Source organism: Nylanderia fulva, unplaced genomic scaffold, assembly GCF_048542155.1.
Source record: "Nylanderia fulva isolate GAGA-0341 unplaced genomic scaffold, ASM4854215v1 Scaffold23, whole genome shotgun sequence".
NCBI classification, from domain to species: domain Eukaryota; kingdom Metazoa; phylum Arthropoda; class Insecta; order Hymenoptera; family Formicidae; genus Nylanderia; species Nylanderia fulva.
The window spans coordinates 2,409,702-2,436,200 of record NW_028190293.1 but is presented as its reverse complement, the minus strand read 5'-3'; the positions used below and the strand labels follow the sequence as shown (position 1 = coordinate 2,436,200).

Genomic DNA, 26,499 nt, shown 5'->3' with positions numbered 1-26,499 from the left:
GCGAGTACCAGCCACTTAACTTAGGCGTGCGCGCGCGTGTACACGTATATGCGTGTCATAGGTCCTATTATCGCGGCCACTTGGTGCCGGAATGACGATACTAGTCTGCCTGCCACTGAAGTTCGTACTACGAGAAAGAGAAAGAGAACAATAGAATACGGCTCGATCTATTTTCAAGCCTCTCTTCCAGTTACTTTATGCACGCTGCTTTGTTCAAATATTTTTTTTCGCGAAAAACGAGCGCCTTTTTTTAATAGAACATTATTTATATAATTTCTGATCGATTTGCAATGAATAGAAAAGACTCGCAAGCGATAACAAAGTGGGAAAGCTTTGCAAACACACAGATTTGAGACTAGATCATGCATGACGCGGATCTTTGCGAAATCAGTCCGATCGCAGATGGAATCCGAGATATTGTATAATATATTGACAGACCGTGTCGTAGTAAAATATTTTTCCACTTTGTGTATATATATATATATATATATATATATATATATATATATATTCTTTCTCTCTGTCCTCCTTCCCCTTTCCCAAAGGAATATAGTTACGAGCAACAGGATGGTTATAAAGCGTGTGGCTGACGCATCAAATGTAATACCATAAAGGCAAATCCGCTATATAAGAGACCGTGCATGTTCGCGGACGATCTTGCACATGCAACGCGCGAGTGCGCCGCACAAGCTACGATATAAAGTCATCGAACACAAGGAGCTATGAAAATACCAATAGTTTTGCGGGTGGGAAAATTGGGTTCTAGTTGCGGTTATCAGGATCGGCCAGAAAAGGGGCTGGGTCCAGCATCCGCGAGTCGAAGTCGGAGTGAAAGGGGAACGCGACGATATATATATATATATATATATACCTATACATATATATATATACCTATACATATATATATATATATATATATATATATATATATATATAAAGTCGATTGGAGCATCGATAAAATTGAGAATGCACGCAGTCTGCCGCTTTTAATGAATGAACGTCTCGTGAATATAGTAACGACGGGGGGGAACAAGGGGATGAGGAGAGGGGTACGCGAAGAACGGCGAGAGGGGGAGGGCACACTCTCACACACACACACACACGAACGTGTGTGATGTCGGGACGTAGCCGGAACGGATAGCGGTGGCGGCGACGCGGAGAGATCTACATAATGTTTATTATGCTAACCTAGGCCAACGCGCTTGCATCAACAAGTGTTATATTATCATTCAAATAAAATGTTTTAATCTGCATACGTTTTATCGCCCTCCCGCGGGCATGCGGAATGCAACGCCGGCACGAGACACGCGTTCCGCACGCGTTCCGCACGCGTTCACGACAGACACACGCCCGTCGTTTAAATGTCCTACGTGCGAGCGAAATTCCTTCCGGGGCGGATCCTCCGATGGCGATCTCTCGGAGCGGACCTTCCTTGGAAAGATTGATGAGAATCTCTCTCTCTATTTGACAAATAAGAGAGCTTCTCCGTTACTTTCTCGCGATAAAGTTATACACGCGATTTGCATATCATGTGTGAAGCTCTTTTTTTTGTTTTCCTCCAACTTTGTATTATTTTACGTAAACGTCCCTTGTATTCTTGCAAGTTTTCCTCATTCGACATATTAAAAACACATAAATCAAGATGATCGCTCTCCGGAGGCACGAAACGGAGCACTCCCGAAGATCACAGAGGAGAGAGTGTTCCTCGAGTTGTACGATATTGTATTCAGAATTGGTCACTCGGAGACACTTTATCATCGCCCCCGACGGCGAGCGGGACTTCCCGAAGGCAAAAACTTTACGGCAGATTTTCGATTAGAGACGGAAAAAGAGAGGTCCGGCGGGGATTTACGAAAAGTTTCCTAGCAATAGAGCTTTAATCTGAATGCGCTTTATCGGTCCCGCGGGTCGCGTCGTATACAGAAAGGCACGCGAAAGTTCCGGCACGCGAGTGCGTGCACGTGTCACCGTACACGAGTACCTGCTATTAAAGGAACTTGCTTGATGTGTGCCACGAAATGTGGAAAAAAAGCCAGCCCGCGGCCTATGAAGGTGCTTTCGTCCGCAATTTCAAGCGTGACGACACGAATCCGTGTGACACAATTTAATTAATGATTCGCATGCTCGGTGACAACTGTACGCGCAAGAGTGATTCAAGAGAGAGAGAGAGAGAGAGCAGGAGAGAAAAAAAACGAAAAGGTACGCACACGCGATCAATCACGCAACGACCCGTGATATGTTGAAAGAAAAGGGGCATTACACGATATAATATATATTTATGGATATATAATTTCTACTGTTTTCCTTTTCTGTTGCACATTCGTGTGAATGAAATTTTGAAAAACAAGCTCGCGCAGCAAACATATTCGAAACGTATCGAAGAAGACTACGCTACGATTATCCATGTTTATATATCGATCGTATATATGCGGGAGATATATCGAACCGCGAAATCTTTGCTTATAAATTCTCGGATGGAGAGATTATCTCTGCGATCGCTCTGGTATCGCAGCAACGAGAGCTCGTATATCCGAAGCAGACAGACTCTCGCCTCCTCTCTATCTCACTTGCGGCTGATCCGGTAATCATCCTATTTATGTGTCTCTATCTCTCTGTATTTCCGTCTCTTCGCCGGGTTAGGTTCGTCCCGCTCCCTCTGGACCATTCGCGCGACGATCAGGGTGGGATCTTTCCGTGTGCCACCTGTGTGTCTTCATTATTCAGCAATGCAAATAGATTGCTGGAGAGCGCATTACCATAATTAGATTCAATATTTGTAGCTTGTCACGCCGTTAACTATAATTCATCATGGCGACCGCGCGTCTATCGCGCCGATTTGTCAGCCCCCGATCTCATTTCGCAGGTGAAAAATGTATGATTGATACGTAGAAACGGGGCTGCTGTGAAATTAGCGCGAATCATCTTCCCGCGAAATTAAATACCTCTTCGACGTAACCAAATGGTCCCTAGGTTTGAAATATGCGAATGCTGTCGTGACTGCGTGAATATACGTGAATGGATTTCGAATGTCATAAAAACGTGACGTGCGAATTAATTTTTCGAGCCTCAAAAAGCCATCTGCAAGATGTATCAATTAATTGTAGATACATTACGATTCATTACCAAGTATCATCTAACTAATTGTAAGTGAAACTAGAAATATCGAAAGAAAAAAATGTCACATTCAGGAGAAATGTTTCGTCACTTTTAATGAATTTATTTAAAACCCTAATGTATGACTAATTTTCAGGAATTTAACAAAAATATTAAGAGACCTAAATAACGATACTATTCTCATAAATAACCCTGTAGAAATTGCATTTGCGCGCGAGAAACAAGACTTAACACGATGACATATCTGCATTTCGATCTTGCGAAAGACCGCTCTCTAGCAATAATTTTTCTGCGCAAATGTGGATTCTTGAATGAAAAGCAAGGATGAGGACGACTGCACCAAGCTAAACGATAAGCCAACACAAACATAGAACGACTATACGGTTAATAAATTTACCAAGTACAATAATAAAGGCTTCTTTTCTTCAACGTTGTCTAATTTGCATGAGCAGGAAACACAGACAAAGTATCGTGTAAGAAGAATTGATAGATCTGTCGCGTCATGCGCGATTGTTCGCGCTGGAGTTTGTCGCTCGTCTGACTCCATAACTTCTAACTCTCGCGACACTACGTGTCAATCTGCGTCGCGATTTATCATAAAAGCTTCTTTATTATTTTTACACGTACACACACACCCCGGTAATTCTGTCTCGTGGCTGACGAATATGGGTCGCGTTTATGTCACGGCGTGTCAACTTGTCATTATATTGTACGTTTCGCGTACGGAGTGCATTTCGCGAAGTCGAGACGCATTTGTAATGCATGACGCTCACCAGCACGATACTTTATTCCGAAGCAAGTGAAAAAAAGAGAGATTTTGTCAACGTATGCAAACGCGGCTGACTGGAAGCAGTCGGTTGCAAGTTGATCGAGAAATTATTCTCGACGCGCATAAAAAATGTTAAAGATTTTATATCTCGATATTTTGGAAAAAATATTTTACGTAACGAGCATTTTTTTTTTTAGATGTAACGATGAAAATAAATTTCTGCGCTGTCAACTGAATTTCACGTGGTCTTTTCCGACAAATGTTTTCGGGTTAGTCAGTAGATCGTGGTGGACGTTTGCCCTCAATTAACTTTATAAGTGAGTAAGGAGGCGTACGCCCGATCGTCCGTCAGTTCGTCCGTATCTCGATTGCATGGGATGTCCATTCTACATAAGTGCCAAATCTCACTACCGGGTGTTGGGCACTTTTATTGACGTGTAATGGAGCCACAAAAGAGCGGAAGAACTCGCAAGATGCACGCATCGAGATTATTTAAACGAAATGGCTATTCCATTTGCATCACGTTGAATAAAGCACATTTTGGTAGGTGTATTCTTCCCCGGCTGATTTGAAATGCATAATATATAATATATTAAAATACTTTTAAATATATAAAAATACAAATTATAAAGTATTAAAATCTATATAAAAATTAATTCATATAAAATTAACTGTCACGAATTTTGTAATACCACTTTTTTCTTTCAATGAAATAAATCTATGTCACAAACTCTCGGAAAAGTTAAAAATGAAATATCTTTGCTACAAGGTGAGATAAATTTCTCAATATCACATAGTTAGAAACATTTCTTAGCGAGATAATATTTCCAATCGAGTTGCGCACACATCGCGAGAAGGTCATCTCCTACGCTTTTACGGTCCAGCCAAGCGCCGGACCCGTCGTTTTCGCAAGCGAGCGCGTTTCCGCGGGCAGTGCATAAGTCAAGGGAATGTCGGCGGATACTGACGTGATCTCGGCTACCTAAAAAAGCACTGCACTCTCTCGGGAGAGAAACGCGCGTTCAATCTTTATCCGCGCTGCACCGTGTTCGCTATATATGCAGACAAACACACCGCGTGCGTCTCTCTCTTTCTCTCTCTCTCTCTCTATATATATATACGTGTGTGTGCAAAATGAGAAAAAAAATAAGAAAAAAAATCGCGTACACATGGATAAGCCGAGTCCGCCCACGCGAACGTGTACCGTACAAGAGGCGTATACGGACCGCGTTGGTATGACGTGCGTTACACACACGTTACGCGTGTATATACGCACGCATGTAACGCGACACGTGGACGTACAGGTGTACGTTTCACGAGCGCATGCGTAGGCTCATTTACTTAGCCAATGCCATACCTGAGTTATTTATCTGTCTTTTACCCGGCAGCGCCAGGCCGAGAATGCCTCTATATATACGAGCCAACACTCCTAGAGTGCCGTACGCGCGTGGGTCCCGAGTTGTTCAAGGCCTACCTGGTTGTGTTGCTGTCGGACGCGAGCGACGAGAGATCGGTTCTCTCCTTCCTTTCTTACGCCACGTCCGTCTCTCTACGGTTTGTATCTCCGTCACTTGGATCTTTCTCTCCCCGGAGTTTCTTTTTCTTCCCTTCTCTCCTCTTTTCTCGTTTTCTCTATATGTGTATTCCTCTCTCGGCGATCCCTTTCGTCGAGGCCACTGCGTAATTTCGCGAGAGAGAGAGAGAGAGAGAGAGAAAAAGGGCAGAAAATCTCGGCGAGAAATAAAAAATGACCGAAGAGACGCGAACAAGGTTGCCGTAAGGACGAGGTATCTCCGAGGAATCTCCCCGCGAAGTGGATCCGGTACTTAACATCGACGAGTTCGCGCGACTTGATGGTCTCGAGTGGGACCAAGAACGAACGTTAGACGATGACATCGATATGCGCCGACGTATTTTCGATCATGTCGAGTGGAGGATGGTGTTGGGTTTGCGAAATTGGCCTGCGTTTGCAGGAGAGAGATTCGAAAACAACGAAGAGTCCTGCAGCATGAGATTCTGAGCTTAGATTTGTTTACAGGTTCTTACCTGTTTGCTTACGGAGCCAATCGATCATTTCTTTTCTTTTTCCTTTTTTTTTTTTTTTACATTTATTTTCAAATTAATATATGAATGGAGAAAGAAGAAAAATCTTTGTAGCCGCTCTCAATTCATCAAAAATGATTGTATCTTATATCCATTTTACCGTAAAGCTGCAATGTCCCTTAAAAAAGTGACAATAGCAAAGCCCCAGGTAAATGACAAGGAAAGAAACGAAGATTCGTTTCGGGGATACGTAAACGATAGATGAAGTCTCGCGTATGCGGCTTGCGCTCGCTCTCCGTAGCCGGATTGTTGAGTGACGTCAGCGTCACCGGAAATGGAATGTAGGTAGCGGTGCTTATTAAGCTTCAGAGCGCGAGAGAGGGAGCAACAGAAAGAGACAGAGAGAGAGAAAGATGCAGACAAAAATAGAATGAGATGGAAAGAGCACGACGGGCAGGGGGCGGAAAAGGGGTTCTAGAGTGAAAAACGGGGAAAGAGGGGGAAGGATGACGTTCAATTGTTTCCTCCGCACACGCGTGCCGCGTATGCACGTACGTAGGTATGTACGTACCTACGTCCGCTCGTATATAGAAGACGACGAGAAACGACGCGACCCGCCGAAGATCCTAGTGTGGGCATCGGCTATTAAATCAATGCGCTGGTGTCAGGATCTGTTCACGCCTCGCTAATACGCCCGTGGAATGTCAACGAGACGACTACCTTGAGAGGAGGCTGTTGTTGCACTATGGGAGAAACCCGGAGAAACTTCACAGAAGGGGTAAAATATTTCTTCGCGCGAGTCCTTCGACAAGCGAAGATTTTCAGATGTGGATAAGCGTGAAAATGTTGAGATAATTCGATAAAAATATTTTCATTGAAAGAGGTTTGTAAAATTGAACCGCATGGATATTTATACCGTTAATTTTCAGCTCTCTATATGATTAAATTTAACTGATATCTCAAAGCCAGTTCGACGCCGATAAATTGGACAAGTTGGTATGCAATAAAATATATATCTATATATCCTACTTTTAATTGCTTTTATCTTTCGCGATAAATGTAGAAAAAAAATAATCACACACATGTTTCGAACTATTTTCCCGATCGCTCAAGTTGTTTGCGAACGAGGAATGAATGAGGAAGAAATTTGCGAGACCGCACTCGGGGAAAATCGCTTATTTAACCGATACTTATGTTAGATAGAGCGCTTTGCGGTTTGGCCACGTATTATTCTCGCATTTCCATTTCCTCGTCGCGTCATCTAACATATATATATATATATATATGTGTGTGTGTGCGTACATATATATATATATATATATATATATATATATGCGCGAGCAAGAACTACCGCGTCTACACGTTCGTTACGCTCCGTATCCCTCAAGAGAAGCCAGGCATTAAGGGAGCGGCGAAATGTTCGTCAATAACTAATTAACAGAAGTAACGACAATTTGCGAGGCTCGAGCGACATGCTCGACAGGTTCGAACGAGAGGTTCTACGCGTGTGCATATCCCATAATTAAAGCCGGCGTTATCTTGTCGCGCGTACACGTTATCTTTCACTTCGTTTCTCATCGTTACACAGAATTACGCAGTTTTCCTTATGAGGAACGAAATTCCAAGTTATTTCAAACATATATTAGTTCGAATCAATTTTTTTAAATATATAAAATATATTATAAAAAATATATATATATATATATGCATATAAAATATAAAAATATCAAAAAAATGAAAAAATATAATGCAAATTATCTTGTTTTTAAAAACGTATTGGCTGTTCTGTTTGAAACAGCCTGTACGAACGGCAGCAAAATGTCGAGGTCTGTTTGCACTTGTACACGCGCGGAATGCCGATATACAAAGCTCGACGGTAGCAATTCAAGATGAAGATCCAGCAGAGTCGCGCGCGCGAAAGGTGTCGCTAGGTATAATTATGGTATTCCAGATAAGGTCGGGGTAACGTGTAGCACCGACTTCGAATGGCTACCGGTCTCTTGTCCGTGCGGCCACCTTTATCAATCGACTATTAAATCAATGCAGCAACGGCGTACACGCCTCACTAATGCGCGATCCCGAGGAATGTCGGGAAGGCAATCGGGATTGGCGCCGTGATAACGAGATCTCTCGAGAGAACCGGAATCCGTCCATATGGCGACTCCATTTGAATTACTACCCTCTCGCGCCTCCTGATCTTTTAGCATTCAAATGCGAATCGGATTGAAGAGAGCTTGCGAACCTCCTTTTTACAAAAAGAGGAGCATATTTTTCTCTCCGCTAGAACCCTCTTTCTTTCAAAATCTCTGAATACGCACGCTCTATTTTCTATGTGAATTACGTATTTGTATATAATAAATAGCGCAATTTTTTTTAAAAATTTACGCTGGTAAAATGAAAAGTTTTGCTGCGATGTATAGTGAAAAAAGTCAATGTTAAAATTTTAGAAACTTTATAAAAAGACTGATGTACGTAAAAAAAAAAAAAACAAAAAAAAGACGGAGCAGATCCTGAAGAACGAAACGTCGCGGCACAAATTGCAGCGTGCACGCGCGAGTCCACGCAGACGTCGCGTTACGCCTATAAAAATAATTTCGGTAGGTGTGAACGAAATCGTCGAGGGAAGGGATTGAGAATATACGAAGGGAGGATCAGGGAGGATGAGGAAAGGACTGCGGGAAAAGGAAACTAACGAAACGTGAGTCCCAGAGCGCATGCCCGCGATGAATCGGAGGGGTTGATAGGGAGCCGAATAGCGCCTGCGCCGTCTCTTCATCCCTCCGTTTCCTCCCTTCTCTATGGACTAACTCGCCTCTCTCTTATCAGCCACCCCACTCACCGATATCATCGCATCCCCTCTCGTTTTCTCTCCCTATCGCTCCCTCCCCTTTCGTCATCGTTTTTTTCCCATCGCCTCTCGTCTTTCTCCTCCGTTTCTCCATCCCTCGTTAGCTCGTTTCCCTCTCTTCCTCCTCGGAACACTCGGATTTTATCCCTCCCTCGCTCTCTCCCTCTTTCATCGAGCGTCTCTTTCTCGCCTGCTCCGCTTTCCTTCCTTCTTTCTCCCGCTCGTCGGTCAGTTTCATCCCCCTTTCGATACGCCGCTCATTGTTCGCGCGTGTCACGCATCGCCGAGGTGAAACCATCCGACGATTTCCTGGCTGGCACCTGGTTTCGCGCGCTGCTTTTTTCCTCTCTGTCTCTCTTCCACTCGTCTGCTTTCACCGGCGAAGCCGTTGTTACCGATGACCGACCCGGTCGGAGGGCACACACGATCGGTGGATCGTAACGAGACGACGGAAGGGGAGGCCGACTTCCGAAGTGACCGATGTCACTGTCAATGGCGGAAGAGCGGGGCTAACGAGGGTGTGACAGGTGTAGCGTCAAATTAGTACATTTGTGATCCCAAACCGGGGGCGAGTAGCGCCGCTGGGGATGAAATCGGTAGAAGAGGAGAGACTTGTGGTCTTATATTAATAATATACGGTTTTGCGAACGTTATTTGAGGTAGGAAACGCGAAAACATCGCGTGTTTATCATATCAATCCGATGCATTACGTAGTATCAATCGATCGTCAGAGATTCTAACGCTTGATCTAATTATGATTAACACTGATAATACGATAATAAATAGTATAGATTCTGAATATTTAATTTTATACGACGTACTTTATGTCATTATTTAATAATGTTAATTATATAACGTTAATCAACATTGCGATGTGTATTTCAAAGTTACGCACGAAACAAGTATGACATCGATAAGATGAGTGGCGGCATCATAATATCTTGCAAAATAATTAACAAGTATAATTTCAAGATAAATATGTTTATACAAATATGTAAAAAAAAATTAATAAATATAGTTTAAAAAATAATTACTCGAATCTCTGCTCGAAGAGAAACATCTGGAGTCTGCGCGTGTTTGACAGCTTAATCACGGAATGCTCTTCGCCGAAAACGCAATGATGCAGTGAGAAAAGTGCTTACATTCCGCGGCGTATCTTGCTTTCTCGAGCCTTCGCGTGTGATGAATCTTAATCGGATGCGCATTTCCACACATAATTAAAGCCGATTCGCACATTAACATAATAATCTGCCTCGCGTGGATACGCCCGGATGGCGCGCCGGGCACTTAAACCCGTTGCACACCGGGGAACCGTTCTTTCGTCGACACGGAGGAACCGGAAGCACGTGTCAGCCACCTGATCGTCACCTCCGTTGAGCGTTGGGCGACCGGCATGCGTCGGCATACAAAAACAGGGTTATTCGTATCACCGCATCGATCTTTAATAACACGCTCTTTAATCTAGAACAGATTTCTCCTTGAATACCTGTGACGCCTCTTTTTATTTCTATTTCAATTAATACTTTCTCTGCTCATTTTAATTCAGGTCTATTAGACACTCTATTTCTTATGGGAGAATACTAATTTATTATATATTTTTAACCTCTTATAAAGCTTTAATTTAATTTAGAAAACGTTGATACTTTGACATTTTTGCGAAAAATCGAAAAGCTGTTCCAGATGGATGATGATCGGCACGTTCAGGTAAGGTCTTATGAGTCTCGAAACGACAGCGACGAGATATGGATCTACCGCGGCTATCGATGAGGCCACAATTATGATTATCGATTATCATTACATCCCCCGGCTTTCGCTCTCTCGGCGAGATTACCCGGAGCACGTTTTGCGTGCTTCCGAAGTGAGTAGATCGTAACGCGATACCTTCGTCGTGACGCCCATTCGCCTTTCGATTGGCCAAGATCGCCGCACCAGTCAGGAAGCCGCGATCTTCGCCACCGGCATGCCGGGATTTGCATATTAATGTCTCGGAGATTTTTACGTCATCTTCACGTGTGTATTATTGTCGCCGGGTTCCCGCAAACGTTCAACGGAATTGATTCGAAAATTATAAATCGCGTTTGACACGACGATCTCTATAAAAATTTAACGGTCGCTCCACAACTCCCATGAAATAAAAAAAAACGAAAAAGGGGTTGTTAAAATTAAATGAAAATTACAAGAGTATCGCTGATTTCTCTGTTACGCTGTACTATCGAAAAGTCAAGTGTTCGATTCTTGATTTAATAATTATTTAAAATTGATGCTTGCGATTCTCGAAGGATGAAGCGGCCTGAATAATGCATCGGAAGGTTAATTTGCGCACGGGAAAGCCGCAGCAGGAAGCGAACGCAGGCAATGAAATCGACGGGTTGTTTCCCGGCCACGCGATCATATCCTTTCGCCTTTAACGGCCGTAAAAATAAGCGCGACATAAACCGCGAACACAATGCGTGTAAAAACCGACTGTAAAAATGCTCGCGCGCGAGAAAGAGAGGACGCAGGAGGACGGGCTCTGTCCCTTTTTCGACGCCGCGAAAAACACCAGCAGAGGAGTATTATTCCCTCGAATAGATTCGGCGGGTTGTAAAAGAGGAACGGAGACGCCACGGGACTTTACCCGGTCGAGATTTACGAGACAAACGAAACGCGTTCGGAATATAACGGTCAATCGTATCCTGGGCGTCGTTTGGCGTAGCTCAAGAGGTGGTTAAAGTGCTTTAAGCCCATTACACAATTGGGACATCGAGTTCGGCTGGAAGAAACGAGCTGTTACGTGGTCGTCCTATCGATACGATAAAGATGACGCTTTTTTATCGGACACCTTTTGCACCTGTTAATCTTACGACGGCGAAATCGCCGGATGACAGGTCGAATGGAACTGCAGCAAAACGGAAAAACGATAAATATATATGGAAAAAAAAATGTTGAAATCGTAATGTAAATTTAATACAATTACAAAATTTATGTCGACCATTTATTAGAAGGTAATCTACTCCGAATTTTAAATCTGTTAATCTTAGGACGGCAAAATCGCTGAGTGACAGGTCAATGATTAAATTGGAGCAAAACAGAAAAACGATAAATATTTATCCAAAGAAGATTGTGTAATATAAAATTAATAAAATCAAAAAAAATTTTTTGTTGTTTGTTTATTAGAAAGTATCTACTCCAAATTTTGTACTTGTTAATCTTAGGTGGCGAAATGACAGATCAATGATCAAATTGGAGCAAAACAGAAAAATAATAAATCGAAGAAAAAATGTTAAAAATCGTAATATAGAATTAAAAATTTATATCAATTGTATTGACATAAAACTCTTCAGAATCTCGCTTTTAATACTCTATATATTACTTCTCAACTCGATATATTAACTTATTTAAGAAAATAATGTATTCCATAATTTATACGATCAAGTCAACTATGTAAAACGTTTAATTATTTGTAAATGGATGAATTAAAATACGTAGAGTATATATATATATATATATATATATATATATATATATATATTCCTCACATAATACGTTTGCGTAACATTGTGATATTTTGGTCTCACAAAAAATCCTCCAATCCCACGTGGAAAAATTGGACCAAACATGCCATAGTTCCAATTAATTCACGGACATGTAGAATAGTTATGTAGAAATAACGTGGACAAACCATCAAAATCGAGCGACAATCTAAATATTTCACGGCCCAAATTTAGCGTGACGCGATAACCAATAATTTCAACGAAAAGCGTCAGATCATCCGTGATATAATGAACATCGACATACTGGTTGCGATAGCAGAAATCTTGTTAAGCCAAATCGAGAATGATTTCAGCTACGATAATAATTTACTACATGCTCTTCTCGATTAGTTTCATCAGAATCTCAAAATTATTCTCTAGTGCAATATCGGATAAGTTCGATAAAGTGCAATGAAGAAATCAGAATAAAATCAAGTCGATCAGAAAAACTGCAACGTGAATATGCGAGAAATATTTTCAAGTAGCGTTTCAAACAAAAATAATTTTAAAAATCAATATTTTCCACGAGAATTCTTAATTACTGAGGAAACATTATCTTTTTTTTTTTAACTTTTTTTTCTTCTATCTTTGAACCTGAATTATATTATAGATCCTTCTAGATATGTAAACATGTTTGTTTTATCCTTCCGCCTAAAAAAAATTATCATTTTTTGTAATGCAAGTTTTTCACATGGTTTACGTCGCGAATCTGGTTTATCAAGCAATCTATTTACATAACGTTTACGAGGTAAAAAAGAAAAATGTGTCCAGAAAGAAATAAGCGATATAATAAATATATGGGATTCCGATTCTGGAATCGTTCAATCGGATATGTTAAATAGTTTAATATCGAGCGATAGAAAAGAGTGATTAGACTATTTAATGGTACATTATAATTAAACGCGAATTCACATAAAAAATTATAGTTCTTAAAAAAAAAAAAAAAAGAAAATATGCATTAATATCGGATAATAGCGATGTTAGAGCCTTTTTTATTTCAAATTACGTCACTCGACTCGGGCAGTAAAATCCTGATGGGAGGAGACGCGACTTGCTTCTTCAAGGTAAAACGTGCCACGATATTCGATTTCGCGATAAGCAACAGCGACACGAGCCTTTGATGCGTAACCGTAGGCGTATAGCGAGGAACACCTTCGGAATCAGTATGATGCGTTCGATGATGAGCAAACAGTAAGCTATCTCTGGGAGCTCACGAACGTTAGAGCAATGTTTTCCAACCTTCTTTGCGTAATGGACTACTAAATGATGAAAACAAGTTGTGAAACATAAAAAATGAGCTTCAAAAATAGACGTATGTATTAAATCTTTATAATATACATTATAATAAAAAAAATATATAAAAATAATTGTATTAATTATAAAAATATCGTATGTCAGTCAATCTTCTAAATACATAAATGCACGTGTCAAATCATACATGTGACCCTAATTGATTATTATTAACGTAACGTAATCAATAATTCCGATTTTTCGACACGTTCTCAAGTTTTGTCGATTATTATTTTAACGATAATTGAACAATACCTTTACTCAAAGATGACATGATATAGAGACATACATAAATATAATGAGATATACCCGTCCCCCAAGAATACTACAAAAGACGCTTAATCAATTTCGCTATCTCGCAGGCGTGTTTCTTTCCGCGACACGCGATTATTCCGCTTGTCACTTGGCCGTCGCGGCAATTTTATCATATCGTGTGATAATTACACACGATGCGGTGTACGAGATGGAATAATCGAGAGATCGGGCGAGGTACCTCCCTCGCGCCGTCGATCGACAAGCAGAGAACCGTACTTCGGTTCGTGGAAACGCGAGAGACAATCGCGAGGAAAAGGTCCCGGAGAGATGAAGAGTTATTATAAGGTTCGATCGATTGTACGCGCGAATACACTTTTTCTTTTTCGCCGTTTTCTCGTGTCGCTCACGTTGCTTATTAAGCTCTTAATTAATGCAATGAAAGACTTCAATATCACGCCACGGTTAAGTCGCGCGAATGAACTTTTGCTGTAATTATTCATGGATACATCGTGGATGGAAATGAGACGCGAGAGTAAAAGTGTTCGCCCACAATGATTCAACGAAGGGAGAAAAATTCCGCGAAAAAAATCAATTAACCTCGATGAAATACTAAACAGCTGATTGATCAATGACGCGTCAATATTCATTTCCGTAAAATTCGAATGGATTCCTTTAGAAGAGTCTTAATCTGGAATGCCTACTGAGTGTACGACCATATCTGCAGAAAACGCTTATCAATCATCGAGAATTAATTCTTACCAATGACCAAGACTAAATAGAATATTTCGCGTTTATTGGATCCCATACACACATATATAAATATATACGCGCATTATGGTACAGCAAGTAATTTATAGTAAATCCGTAAGACAAGATCAGATTTTTATTATAGTGATGTAGATAGAATATCGAAAAGGTAGAGAGAGATGAGAATTTCCCAATCACGGATGATGATGATGATGGTCCGGCAAATAAAATAAAAAATGCCAAATGTATATTGTATTACTTTCATGTCGTTTATTAATCGAAATTCAGTAGTAATTTAGCTTCCGTCATTCTAACAAAACGTATGCTCACCATCACTCGCCAAATTTTTATTTTTACGTTAATAATAATTAAGATTTAATTATATTAATAATATACAGCATTAGAGAGAAAAGATGGGCGGGAGGAAAGAATTGTTTACAAATGCGTATCGTTTAATGATTTCGTGTATCACTATAAGTTTTTACATGTCTCTTTGTCGCCTCTCTCTCTCTCTCTCTCTTTTGTGTGCACATCGCTCGCAATTTGCAGCATCCGCATTAATTAATATTAAAAAAAAAAGATCATCGAGAGATCGGGGATTAAAATCTATCGAAATCGGTGTAATTTTTACGAGTTTACATTTTGACATCTCCCGCACACGTGCAAGAATATAATTTTCAAGTAAAAAAAAAAGAGTAAATTTAAATATAAAATACAAAATATATATAAATTATAGAATCTTCTCAAAAACATATGTTTCAAATAGAAAATAAAAGTTTAACACAAAACATGAAATATAGAAGATAGTATTTTATATTAAAATATTCCCGTGTAAACTTTATTTGAAATATTATTCAATATTTTAACAAAGAGATATAACGAAGAAATATTGAACTTGGCGAAATTATACCGATTTCATTCTCTGATCGCGAGATCGAATCGAAGAGCGCGGTTGTTTCGCGAAATAATTAAGTACCATTGACTTCGTAAGAAGGGAAAGAAAAGAGAAACGCCTGTCTCTCGGAGAACGATTCAATTAGCAATTGTCCAATTTCGCGTTCGCGCGCGTCGATCCGCCCGGAAAAGGATTTCCTTAATTTCCTTAACGAACAACTGCGCTCCTCGACCTTCATGCGTCCGAAACACATTGTTCGTCATGATTCGCAACAATCGACATCGGTTTTTCACCAATCGCACGCGCGCACCTGTCGCATTTCTGTCGCTCGCTTTTCACATCTTTTTTTTACATTTTCAAAAAAAAACGTCGAATTTTGCACAAACATTTCATTCATCGTTTCCCAATTTCGCATCGATTTCTCTCTCTTCTCTCTTTCTCCTCCTCTCTCTCTCTCTCTCTCTTTCTCTCTCTCGCTCCTGTTTTGGTGCCCTAAAAAACGAACAGTCCGATTGTTCAGCCAATAAAGTTCATCCAGCGCGATCGATCACCGTTAGTTTCGATCCCGGTGACGCCCATTTTTTTATACGCGAGAGTTAAATTATAAACGTCCGTCGGTCTCGCAATGATTCTCACAGTCATACGCCTCGATATCAATAAGTAAAATCGTTTGTCGACATAACAAAATCACTTTGCCGGCCGTGTACCCGTTTTTCTTTTTCTCTCTCTCGATCGAATTATACATCTAACAATAAAATCGTATAAGAAAAAAACGATCAGATTTTATGGGGAAAAATTATATTGGGTTCTCTCATTTCATTAATATAAAATATTAATATTAATATTTCTTTTTGAAGATTCTTAGAAAAAATCTTATGAGAAGTAGTATGCAGTAACAAATAATAATCAAAAAATATACATATCACGTATACAACTCTTTGTTAACATATCTTCTATGCGGCTTGTTAATGTGACACGATTATTGCCATTACAATATAATATATAATTAATTGACTAATGCGAAAGATTTGTAGCCGATGCGCTTCTCGAAAGAATATTTTTCTAACAATATTTATTTCGCTAATAACTTTTTATGCGGTAATAAAAAAGATCACATCATAAAATCAACGTGCAGGGCAATCTCCGCAACGCGGAATTTATAATTCACGAGCGTCAATTGAATTATGCGGAACAGCGTATATAAAAAAAATATACACATGTATATGCAAATGGCGCAAGTGAAAATCTTTTGAATCACTTTAATAATGAGCGTCGCGTGTCAATTCGCATATCATTCATATATATACGCGATTTTTGCATTTTAGAAATCAATTTACCATTTTTAAATTCAACATCACGGCAATGTGTGTGTTCACTTATCGATCACAATTATCAAGATTGCACTTGTCATTGAAATTAAACAGTTTTATAATTAAAATCATCGACACATTTCGCTGATAATGATTTTTCCAACATTTAGGTTTAATCAACAACAAAATGTATGAAAACGTCATTAACAGGATCTTTATCGATGCTTTCAACGTGATCTCTTAGAAAAAGTGAAACTTTTCATAGGCGATTACTATTTCTCGACAATTCTAATTATCTCACGAGGCGCAAAATGAAACTCAACGAAGTCGAAGAGATATATATATATATATATATTCGACATCGCGATATAGAAGATAAGTGAAAAGAACAAGAAGGTGATAAGCATCAGCGGCCAATTGAGCAAATAATCACAGAAGCTATGACTGATAATAACATACGTAACATCACGAATGTCATTATCGTATATGTAATATACGTATATATAAAGCCGCTATTTTGAGCAGAAAAAATAAGGCGTCACACTAACAATAAGTATACGAGAGATCAGGTACGCTTAAGCAAATTTCCGAGATTTGACGCGAGTTTTTAATCTTTTCGAATATAAATCCGAGAGTTCACGAAACTGTTATGAGAGATTCTCGCCATGTGTTAAATTTATTCGAATTTCCTTCGCACACGAAAACACATATTTGTATTCACTGAATTATATATAGATAAGAGTAGAAAATCAAAAGATCCAGTCAACGAGCCAAACTGCATAATTTATTTCAGACTATAATTTATTTCAACTATTTATTTCAAAAACACCCTGCAGCTGGTGGGTCCTTCTAAATCGACTATCAATTCACGAAATATAAACGTTTCTGTACCGTCATTATCGAGAGAGACTAATCAAGTGTGTGGATAAAAGGGGAACGTTCAGGGAAAGGCATTGTTAATACACGAAGACTGACGAGAAGAACATTAGCGCGAGCTTAACGACGTCGGACGATGTAATGTCTGAAATTTCTTGGAGCGAACCTGCGGGAAAATGGAAACGTTTCTATTACATATCCTCGCCGGAATCGGTAAATGGACCTAACAAGCATTTCACCAGTTCTCGGACGACGGCGCGGCGATTACGTCAAAGAAGGACAACTGTATTCCAATGAACGAGGAGGCTAACGAGCGTCGCTAATGCAGGAAGGACTCAACGGCTCTATCTTCGCACGAGGATGGACGGTCTAATATCGGATCTCGTAAAATTCCAAAGCCTCGTCCCGCTAGGCAAATATACCTCCGCCGTGAACAAGCCACTGTGTGATAGTCGTAGATAAGACCTTTAATGCTCGGACGATAGCACACGAGGAGCGAATACGCGTTAACTGATTTGTAGGAGACGTTAATTCATGATGCGCAGGGGAAAACAATCAATCGTAAGTTAAAGAAGCTAAACTCTCAAGCTCGTGATAAAGTTAGAACACAAATTATCAGACGAGTAAACGTATATGTGATCCACAAAAGTGGAGAGATTCGAAGAGGAGTCTTTTACAACATTTTCTCTATATTGATAAAAAAAAACAACATGCATTTTTTAAATAAATATTAGCGAAAGTAAAAACTAGATTCATATAGGCATTTTAAAAATTTTCGAAATCTAGTATCACGTGTCGTAAAGGCGCGAGGTTGAATATTCTTAAAGGGTCTGACAGGGCCAAAAGGTTGGACACTGCGCCATTATCGAAACATGAAGGAATTACGGAAATGAACGGGCCGCGATGCGTTAAGCGCATTATAACGATCAAGAATTACGATGATTAGCGGGATGGCTGTGTAATGCCGCTCCAGAGAGCAATCTGGTCCCCGGTGCGGTAGGCCTCGACGAAGTGCTTTACGGTGGGCCCTTCTTATTAAAGTCCCCATGACGCGCGCTCCCATGGAACGATCGCCGCGCGTTCCCATAAAAATATCTCTCTCTTCCCAAATTGGGCCGTGAATTACAAGCCGCGTTTGCGCCCCTAAACGACTCTTTTAGCCCGCCAAGTAGATACCGTTATTAACGCGTTTACCGGCCAGTTTATATACACCTATAGTGTACGTCGTTACGCAACCTCAACTGCCAGACGCAAGTACGACACCGCGGAAGCGTATAAATTATTCGTTGGTATTTCGGTAAATATCGCGTAATGTCAACGCGGTGTTTCGGGCATTAATAGACGATGACGGATTTGTTGGAACTACTAACGACGGGTTCGTTGAACTACCTTCTTCAAATAAGAACCCGCCCGCGTCTGAAGAGTGTGCTTTTTTCCGATGACCCAAGTGATAATGAGTCGTCAATGTTATTATCATCTTTCTGTTACTCTAAGCATTGTATTCTACAACGACCGAGGAAATATATGCAAAATATAAATATAAATCGTGCAATGTTATGCAAATAAAATTAGAAAAAGTTGTATAACAGTGTTTCCGACACTCAACAAGTTAACGTTTGGAAAATCATTTTTTGTTTTTTATTCACTGCTATATCAACGTCAGATTTCGCAAAAAAAAAGTCTAGCAAATCAAACGGCAAGGCGAGGAACAGCAACTGTGTCAGACATACCAGCATCAACAACGATGACGCCAGGCAAATGAATTCGCGCGATACGCTGCGTAACGAGTCTACCGATGAATAAAAAGAAAAGGAGATGACGCCGCGTTTGCGTAGGCACATTGTTGGTACATCGGCGCGACTAAACCAAGTACCACACAACGATCGAAGTGGAAAATAAATCGCCGGAGAGAGAGCGAAGGTGCGCGTCGGCGCTGTGAAGTTTGCGACCACCTACGCGTTTCATACGACGCCGAGAAAGAATCGCGAAAAAAGGCGGAGAGTCGATCGAGAGAGTTCGATAGGTAAAAAAAGGCTGAACAAAGCGACACTGGGAGAAGGTGAGACAGCCGAAGGGGATCTTTTTCCGACATCTCTTAAATGCGTATTCAGAACAATCGCGAGATCATCGATAATTGTTAAGGCGCGAGAATTATGCAGCAAATATTATAGAGCAGATTGGAAAACGTTGATATGCTTGATTAGTCAACACGATTGATTTGAAGCGAGAGAGACAGAGAGAAAAAGAGAGAAAGAGACAGAGAGCCGCACAAAAAAGCGCGTGGATACTCAGGATGGGGATGCACGAGACACGTGACCACCTCCGCGCCGAACGGTTTTAAAACAACACCAAAAAAAGGCGGAAAGTGAAACCTTGACGAAGCGCGAGAGCAAAAACAGAAAAACAAACATACGATCGATCGATCTCGTCCCGATTTTGTACGCGCGTGGCTCCTCGAGACGTAATTTAAATTTCATAGAGCGTCTAATGTCATGCTTGTTTTTTGTAGAGTAAAAAACCTACAACTATTTACGGAATAAAATGTCGCTGAGAATTTTAACTCGATTAAGTAGATATTCCTGTGTCAATAGTAAATATCTCGTAGAGGAAAAACATATTTTACGATTGTCTAGAGTCTAAAATATTTTGACTGCTATACATATACATTCTTCAGTAATAACAATATACGATGATGGGTGAATTTTTGGTCATTATTTGAAATTTATCACATATGAAACACATGTAAAGGAAAAATTTCTCGTCTATATTCTTATTATTACATTTTCCGATCGCTTAACATTTAAATACTATATAGTGTGAACTTAATTTTTACCGACGGCAAGAGTGACAGCTTCGTCATCTTTATTTCATATCACGAGTGAATTAATTATGCGTGTCTCGAGATTCGCAGACGCAACGGAAAAAAAGAAATTGTGTGCGAGACGATGATACGTATAGAGAAACGATCGACGGACAAACTAAAGAAGATTATAGGTGGAAGCGCAGCTGGTTTGTATAAGAACAATCTAAAATTTCGTATACCATTTATGCGAGAAATACACCCTCTTTTCTCGCAGCACTTTAAATATTATATTCCGCGACTTTTTCGTCGCCTTACGTAGTGTCGAAATTTGAAATACATTATGTAGGATCTAACAACGGAGAGAATAAATATGAGCGCGACGGATAGTACTATTCTTTATAATACAAACACTACACGATAATCTGATCGGGCGATTGATAACACACTTCCACGTAAATCATATAGTTTATCATCGTTTAATACTACTACACACTTTGTGACGTAAAATACAGCGTATGATACTGCGCGCGAATCGCGTGCGTCAACTTCGCATCTGCCTAAACCCATTTGAAAAAAAAAAAAAAAAAAAAAAAAAAAAAAACAATTCAGACAGAAGAGAAGACGAATGAAACGACAAGCGGAGAGGCAAGGGGAAACAGATTGAGAGAGCGAGAGAGGAAGAGAGTCCTTCGATACTCGATGCCCGGCAGCGATGGAAGACGAGATGATTCTCGCGCTCGACTCCCGGGCGTTACAACAGGTATCGATAATATTGGCAATGACAATAATAATAATTAAATTATAATAATCGCAATAATAATAATAATAATAATAATAATAATAATAATAATAAGTGACAATAATAATGGGGTGGCGAATATTATAATAGCAATAATAATAATAAGATCACTGCGTGATTAAACGCCGGATTTGCCACATTTTATACATTTTCTCGAGACCAGACAATGAACGTCACAATAATATAATAATAATAATATGATAATATATATAATAATATAATAGAGTAATGTGTAATATAATAAACATAATAATAATACAATAATGATAAGAACATAGCTAAAACCTTGCAATCTATACATAGACTTTCGAATGTATCGTCACACGTTCCGCGCGTTTTCATATACATATATATCCTTTTTTCTATAATTTATATATAATAATATATCATCTATATATATATCATATAAATATATATATAGATTTTTTTTCGTGTGTATATACACATATAGATTTATGTATACTTACTCTTTATACAGAAGGGGTTTTTCGCGCGAGGGGGTATCTGTCTTGCCATCTCGCTAGGATTTCGCACGCGCTTTTCCGACACGTGTTTCCCTCTTCGATGTATTTGCGTTTGGACAATCCTGTCCCTTTTATTATATATAAACTGTCCCTCATTTTTTTTCTTCTACTTCGTCGCGCCGCATATTTTTTGTCTCTCTCTCTCTCTCTCTCTCTCTCTCTCTCTCCATGCCATCTCTCATTATCTTTTTTTCTCCTCCGTTTATTCCAGCTCCTGCGTCTGTTTTTCTCGCTCGCCGACGACGATGACGACGACGATGACGATGACGACGACGACGACTCATGTTCTCTCTTTCTCACTTAACTTACTAGCTTTATCTAGTACATTATTTACAGTCCATATTTATACTTATGTTACATCATCCGCCGAGTTTGCTCCGAGCAAATCCCGCGCGAACACAACACTTCGTCCCCTAACGTTCTCTTGTTGTCGCCCGTTCGTCCGCCCCGTAAAATTGTCCCGCGAATTTTCAGACTCCCTTCGTGGACGATAAGCGGGAAAATCGCACGCGCACGGAAAAAAGACACCCTCGCGACGCGATGTTTCGTGTCCGATATTCGAGATCCCCGCTTTTGTTCGCGGGCGAGAGAAGAAGATGAAGACACATCTCCGTTTCTTTTTCGCCGCACCCTCGCCCGAGTCCGCATATTCGCGCACCCTGTTAGAACCATCCTTCTTCGGCTTCCCGTCGGAGACCGTCGAGTAAATTCACTTCCGTTCACCAACGATGACGAAAGAACAACAATAACAACAGCAAACAGGCAACAAAGTCCGCGGTCCAGTTCGGACTCCGCGAGACAGACGAACGGGCCCCGACCTGACCGCACGAAGGAGGAACGTCATCACTGACGATCTCTTCCTAGATGAGAAGATAATCACTTATCACCGGGACATCGACGTATCCTCTCGTATCCCGATTTTTTTTCTCCTCGCTCCTTTTCGTCCAGAGCTTTAATCTTCTACTTTGGGCTTGGCGGTCAAGGTCGAGAAAAGATCTCCGACCGAACGCGTCAGCTCCTCAGCCTCCCCGGTAGACCGGTCTCGGCCTCGTTGAACCCCGTTGAATCTCGTTGAACAAGCCACCATTTCGTACCTTCGTTTCGGTAACGCGCGCCGTCGTCCGGCAGGTAGAAAGGGCGCCGTGAATCCGTCAGCTACGAAGTCGTATAACTGCCGGTGCGCGCCTGAAGGTAGTGATGATAGAACGGCGGCAGGGTCGTCGTTTCTGCCGTAGACGACACGTTTGTCGAGTTTTGCGAGGTTACCGCGAGGCCCAACGGGGGAGGCCCCGGCGAACGCTAGTGAGCCGCAAGCGAGTGAGCCGTAAGAGCCTGTGGGCTGAGCATCGGTGGACTGTGGCTGTGGCCCATGGGCGAGCCGTGTAGGTGATCCTGCGGATGATAACCCTGATGAAGGCCGCCCTGGCCCTGGTGACCCGGCGGTATACCCTCCATCATACCCTCGCCGAGCGTATTAGGCGGCGTCATCCTCTTCTCCTTCTGCCGTCGATTACAGAACCACACCCTGACGACTTCCTTCTCGAGTTGCAGCGAGTCCGCTAGCGAGGTGATCTCTTGAGCCGAGGGTTTCGGCTGTTTGTGAAAGTGTTGCTCGAGCGCGCCCTTCACGGATACTTCTATCGATGTTCTCTTCTTCCGCTTCCTACCTTGGGCGGCGATCTTGTCGATGCTCGTCGGCGAGCCGGTCGTCGAGTCAGCTTCCTCGAGCCACTTTTGTAGTAACGGCTTCAACTTACACATGTTCTTGAAGCTCAATTGTAGAGCTTCGAACCTACATATCGTCGTCTGCGAAAAGACGTTGCCGTAGAGCGTACCGAGAGCGAGACCGACGTCCGCCTGGGTGAAGCCGAGCTTGATGCGTCGCTGTTTGAACTGCTTGGCGAAGGCCTCGAGATCGTCCGACGTCGGCGTGTCCTCCTCGCCGGCGCTGTGATCCCTGTCGAGGGGATGTCCCGCGTGCAGCGGATGCCCCGACGGTGGACTGTGATTGTGCGCGTCCCTCAAGTGGTGAGGTAATCCGGTCTGATGATTGTGCAGCTGATGCGGATGCTGGTGCGGATGCTGATGCAGCATGCCGTTCATCGCCGCGTGGTACTGTTGCAGGGTAGTGGGCGAGGCCGCGCCACCGCTAGGGTTGTAATGCGCCGACGGAACGACCGGTGCGTGCCAAGAATGCGGCGAGGCCATGCCCGGGGACTGATGCGGCCCTCGATGGTGCATACCTTGGTCCGTCGCGGTCGCCGCGGCTGCCGCGGTCAGCGGTTTCACGTCGAGACTCGCATTAGCTTGATGAGGATGATGATGCGGATGATGGGTAGTGTGGTGCATGCCCATCGAAGCCGCCCAGGGATCACTGCCAGGTTGTAGGCTCACCCAGGGATTCGCCGACGAGAGACTCGCCGCCGGATGCGAGAGTCCATTCGGCGACGGCGAGGAGTTCACCTGATGGTGATGGTGATGGTGGTGATGATGCTGCGGCGCCGGCATGTACTTCATCTCCCCGGCGTCGGCGGCGCTGCGGGGCGAACCCGAGGAATAGCCACCTACGGCGATGTTCATTCCGATCGTTGTACCCGAACCACCATCCAGGTCGGTAGACACTGCGCTACTAATCGGCATGTACGTGGTAGCGGCCATCTACTTCCCGCTCGTCGAGAGGTTTCGCGAAACCTTCTCGGTGTGGTTCCACGCCGTGGAACGCCCACGTTTCTCGCGCGCACCCCTTTCGCAGAAAGAATCCTCCGAACGTTGATGGATCCGTCGATATAGATCAAAGGATCGAGATTTTTTCACAAAATCTCCACGAAGATATCGATTGTCGCGGTAGAGTCTCCTCGCGCCTTCTTCGCGGATCTTAGATTCGACCGTTATCGGTTGTATGTCTCTAGTCACCTTATACGACGATCGAGAGGCAGTTTCTTTTTTTTTAATCACTGATCACTCGTGGCACAGTCCACAGTTCGCGATGATACACTAAATACCAGACGAAGCTGGTCATCGCTCTCGACGAACTTTCGTCCATAGTTTCTCAAGATTGTCATGCACGCGACGATACAGAAACATCGAGTCCGCGGAGAAGGCGTCGACGTATCGTCTTCTTCGTCTCGGCTCCAACGGGGTGGATCCCCGCGGAAGGAAAGCGTGGATCGGAGCACCGCCTTGTCGCAGCACTCGGTTTTCCTTTCTTCTCGCGGCACGAGACGAGTCGAAAAGTCACTCGCGACCAAGGGTATCGATTTAGCCGAGATCACATATCCCTGGTGGGGATTCGAATAATCACTCTTGAAAACGACGACGACGACGACGACGACGACGACGACGACGACGACGACGACGATGACGTCTACGGCGATGCGAGGATTACTCCACACTGATGTTGTGTCCGTGGCCCCGATGTGGTAAACGCGAACCGACGATGACGATGCACGTCGCGACTGCACTCGGGGGTTGCCACCGCGAACCGACGACCGAGCAACGAGCGAGCGACCGACCGGCTCGGCGTAAAGGGACGTACGACGGTAATCGCGGAACGGAAGAGACTCAACTCGACGGGAGTAGAGTAAGTATATGATGTCGTGCGTGTGTGTTCCTTCTGGCGGTGGATGTCCCTCTCTTTACGTGAGTGTACGTGTGCGTATACATACGGTATACGTGTATGCGTGAGAGTGTGGGTGAGAGAATACGGGGAGAGAGAGAATATGTATGTATATGTGTGAAAGATAGAGAGAGAGAAAGAGAGCGAGAGAGTGTATGTGAATGTGTATGTGTATGTGTGTGTGTATGGCGGCGGAGGAGAGACGGGTTAGAAAGATCTCGCTCGGGCTTTCATGCGTTATGCATGTCGTAGCTGAGAGCGACTGACTGCCTCGCCTCGCAGCTCGCCCGAGGTTCCCGAGGCTCCCGGAGCCGCTTGTGGTGGAGGTACGTCATGCGCGCCACCGTCATGTTCATCCCTTCCAAACTTGTATATGCCGCTTCTGATTGGTCGACCTCGCAAGGTGGCCGTCGATGTACGTCAGCATCAGGCGGAACCTGAATAAGACCTGCCTACGAAGGCAGGCAAGGCACCCCAGGCACCAGTCCTTCTCGACCCCCTCTTGTTGTCGCTCGACTACGCTCTCGCCTGGCTAACGATGCTCGTTCGCTGATGCCGTCGACGTTGCTGCTGCCTGCCGCCGCCGCGCCGCGTTGCGCCGCACCTCGCCGCATCCGCACCGTGCGCCGCACCGCACCGCACCGCACCGCAACCGCGCCGCGTTCCGTTACTCTCGCGGCGATTCGGAGAAGCATGACTCGAGCTGTCGACTCCACGCGACAGAACTCTGTTTCACGTCCGTCCTGTCATGACCTAGACTCCTCGCGACTTCTTCTCGGATGTGCACACAGTTCATCTTCTCTACGTTTATGTTCCGTTCAATATTGTGTCGTTTTTTCTTCTCCTTTTCATTTTTCACCGATCACGATGAACATTGTCGTGATCTCCCGATGACACGCGCACGCATGCAACAGGTACTAATTTCTACGGATAATTGTATGCATAGTGAGGCACATCGCGATACCTCGGATATTCCTGTCCTCGTAACGAAGTATATCTTTGTGAGAATATATCCGGTGGAAGCCTCACGAGGCTCGCATCGCGTGGAAGACGTTATATTAATTAAAGTAACGATAATATGCGTATAGAAAATAACTA

At 42.6% G+C, this 26,499-nt stretch overlaps 1 protein-coding gene across 1 annotated transcript; it reads right to left on the bottom strand.

Annotated features, from left to right (window-relative positions):
• Window positions 1–21,928: 21,928 nt before the first annotated feature.
• On the bottom strand, window positions 21,929–25,678 carry vvl (ventral veins lacking). The gene has a single exon (XM_085483047.1). The coding sequence runs from the start codon at window positions 24,441–24,443 to the stop codon at window positions 23,085–23,087; it is 1,359 nt and encodes a 452-aa protein (XP_085339173.1). The 5' UTR covers window positions 24,444–25,678; the 3' UTR covers window positions 21,929–23,084.
• Window positions 25,679–26,499: the final 821 nt, after the last annotated feature.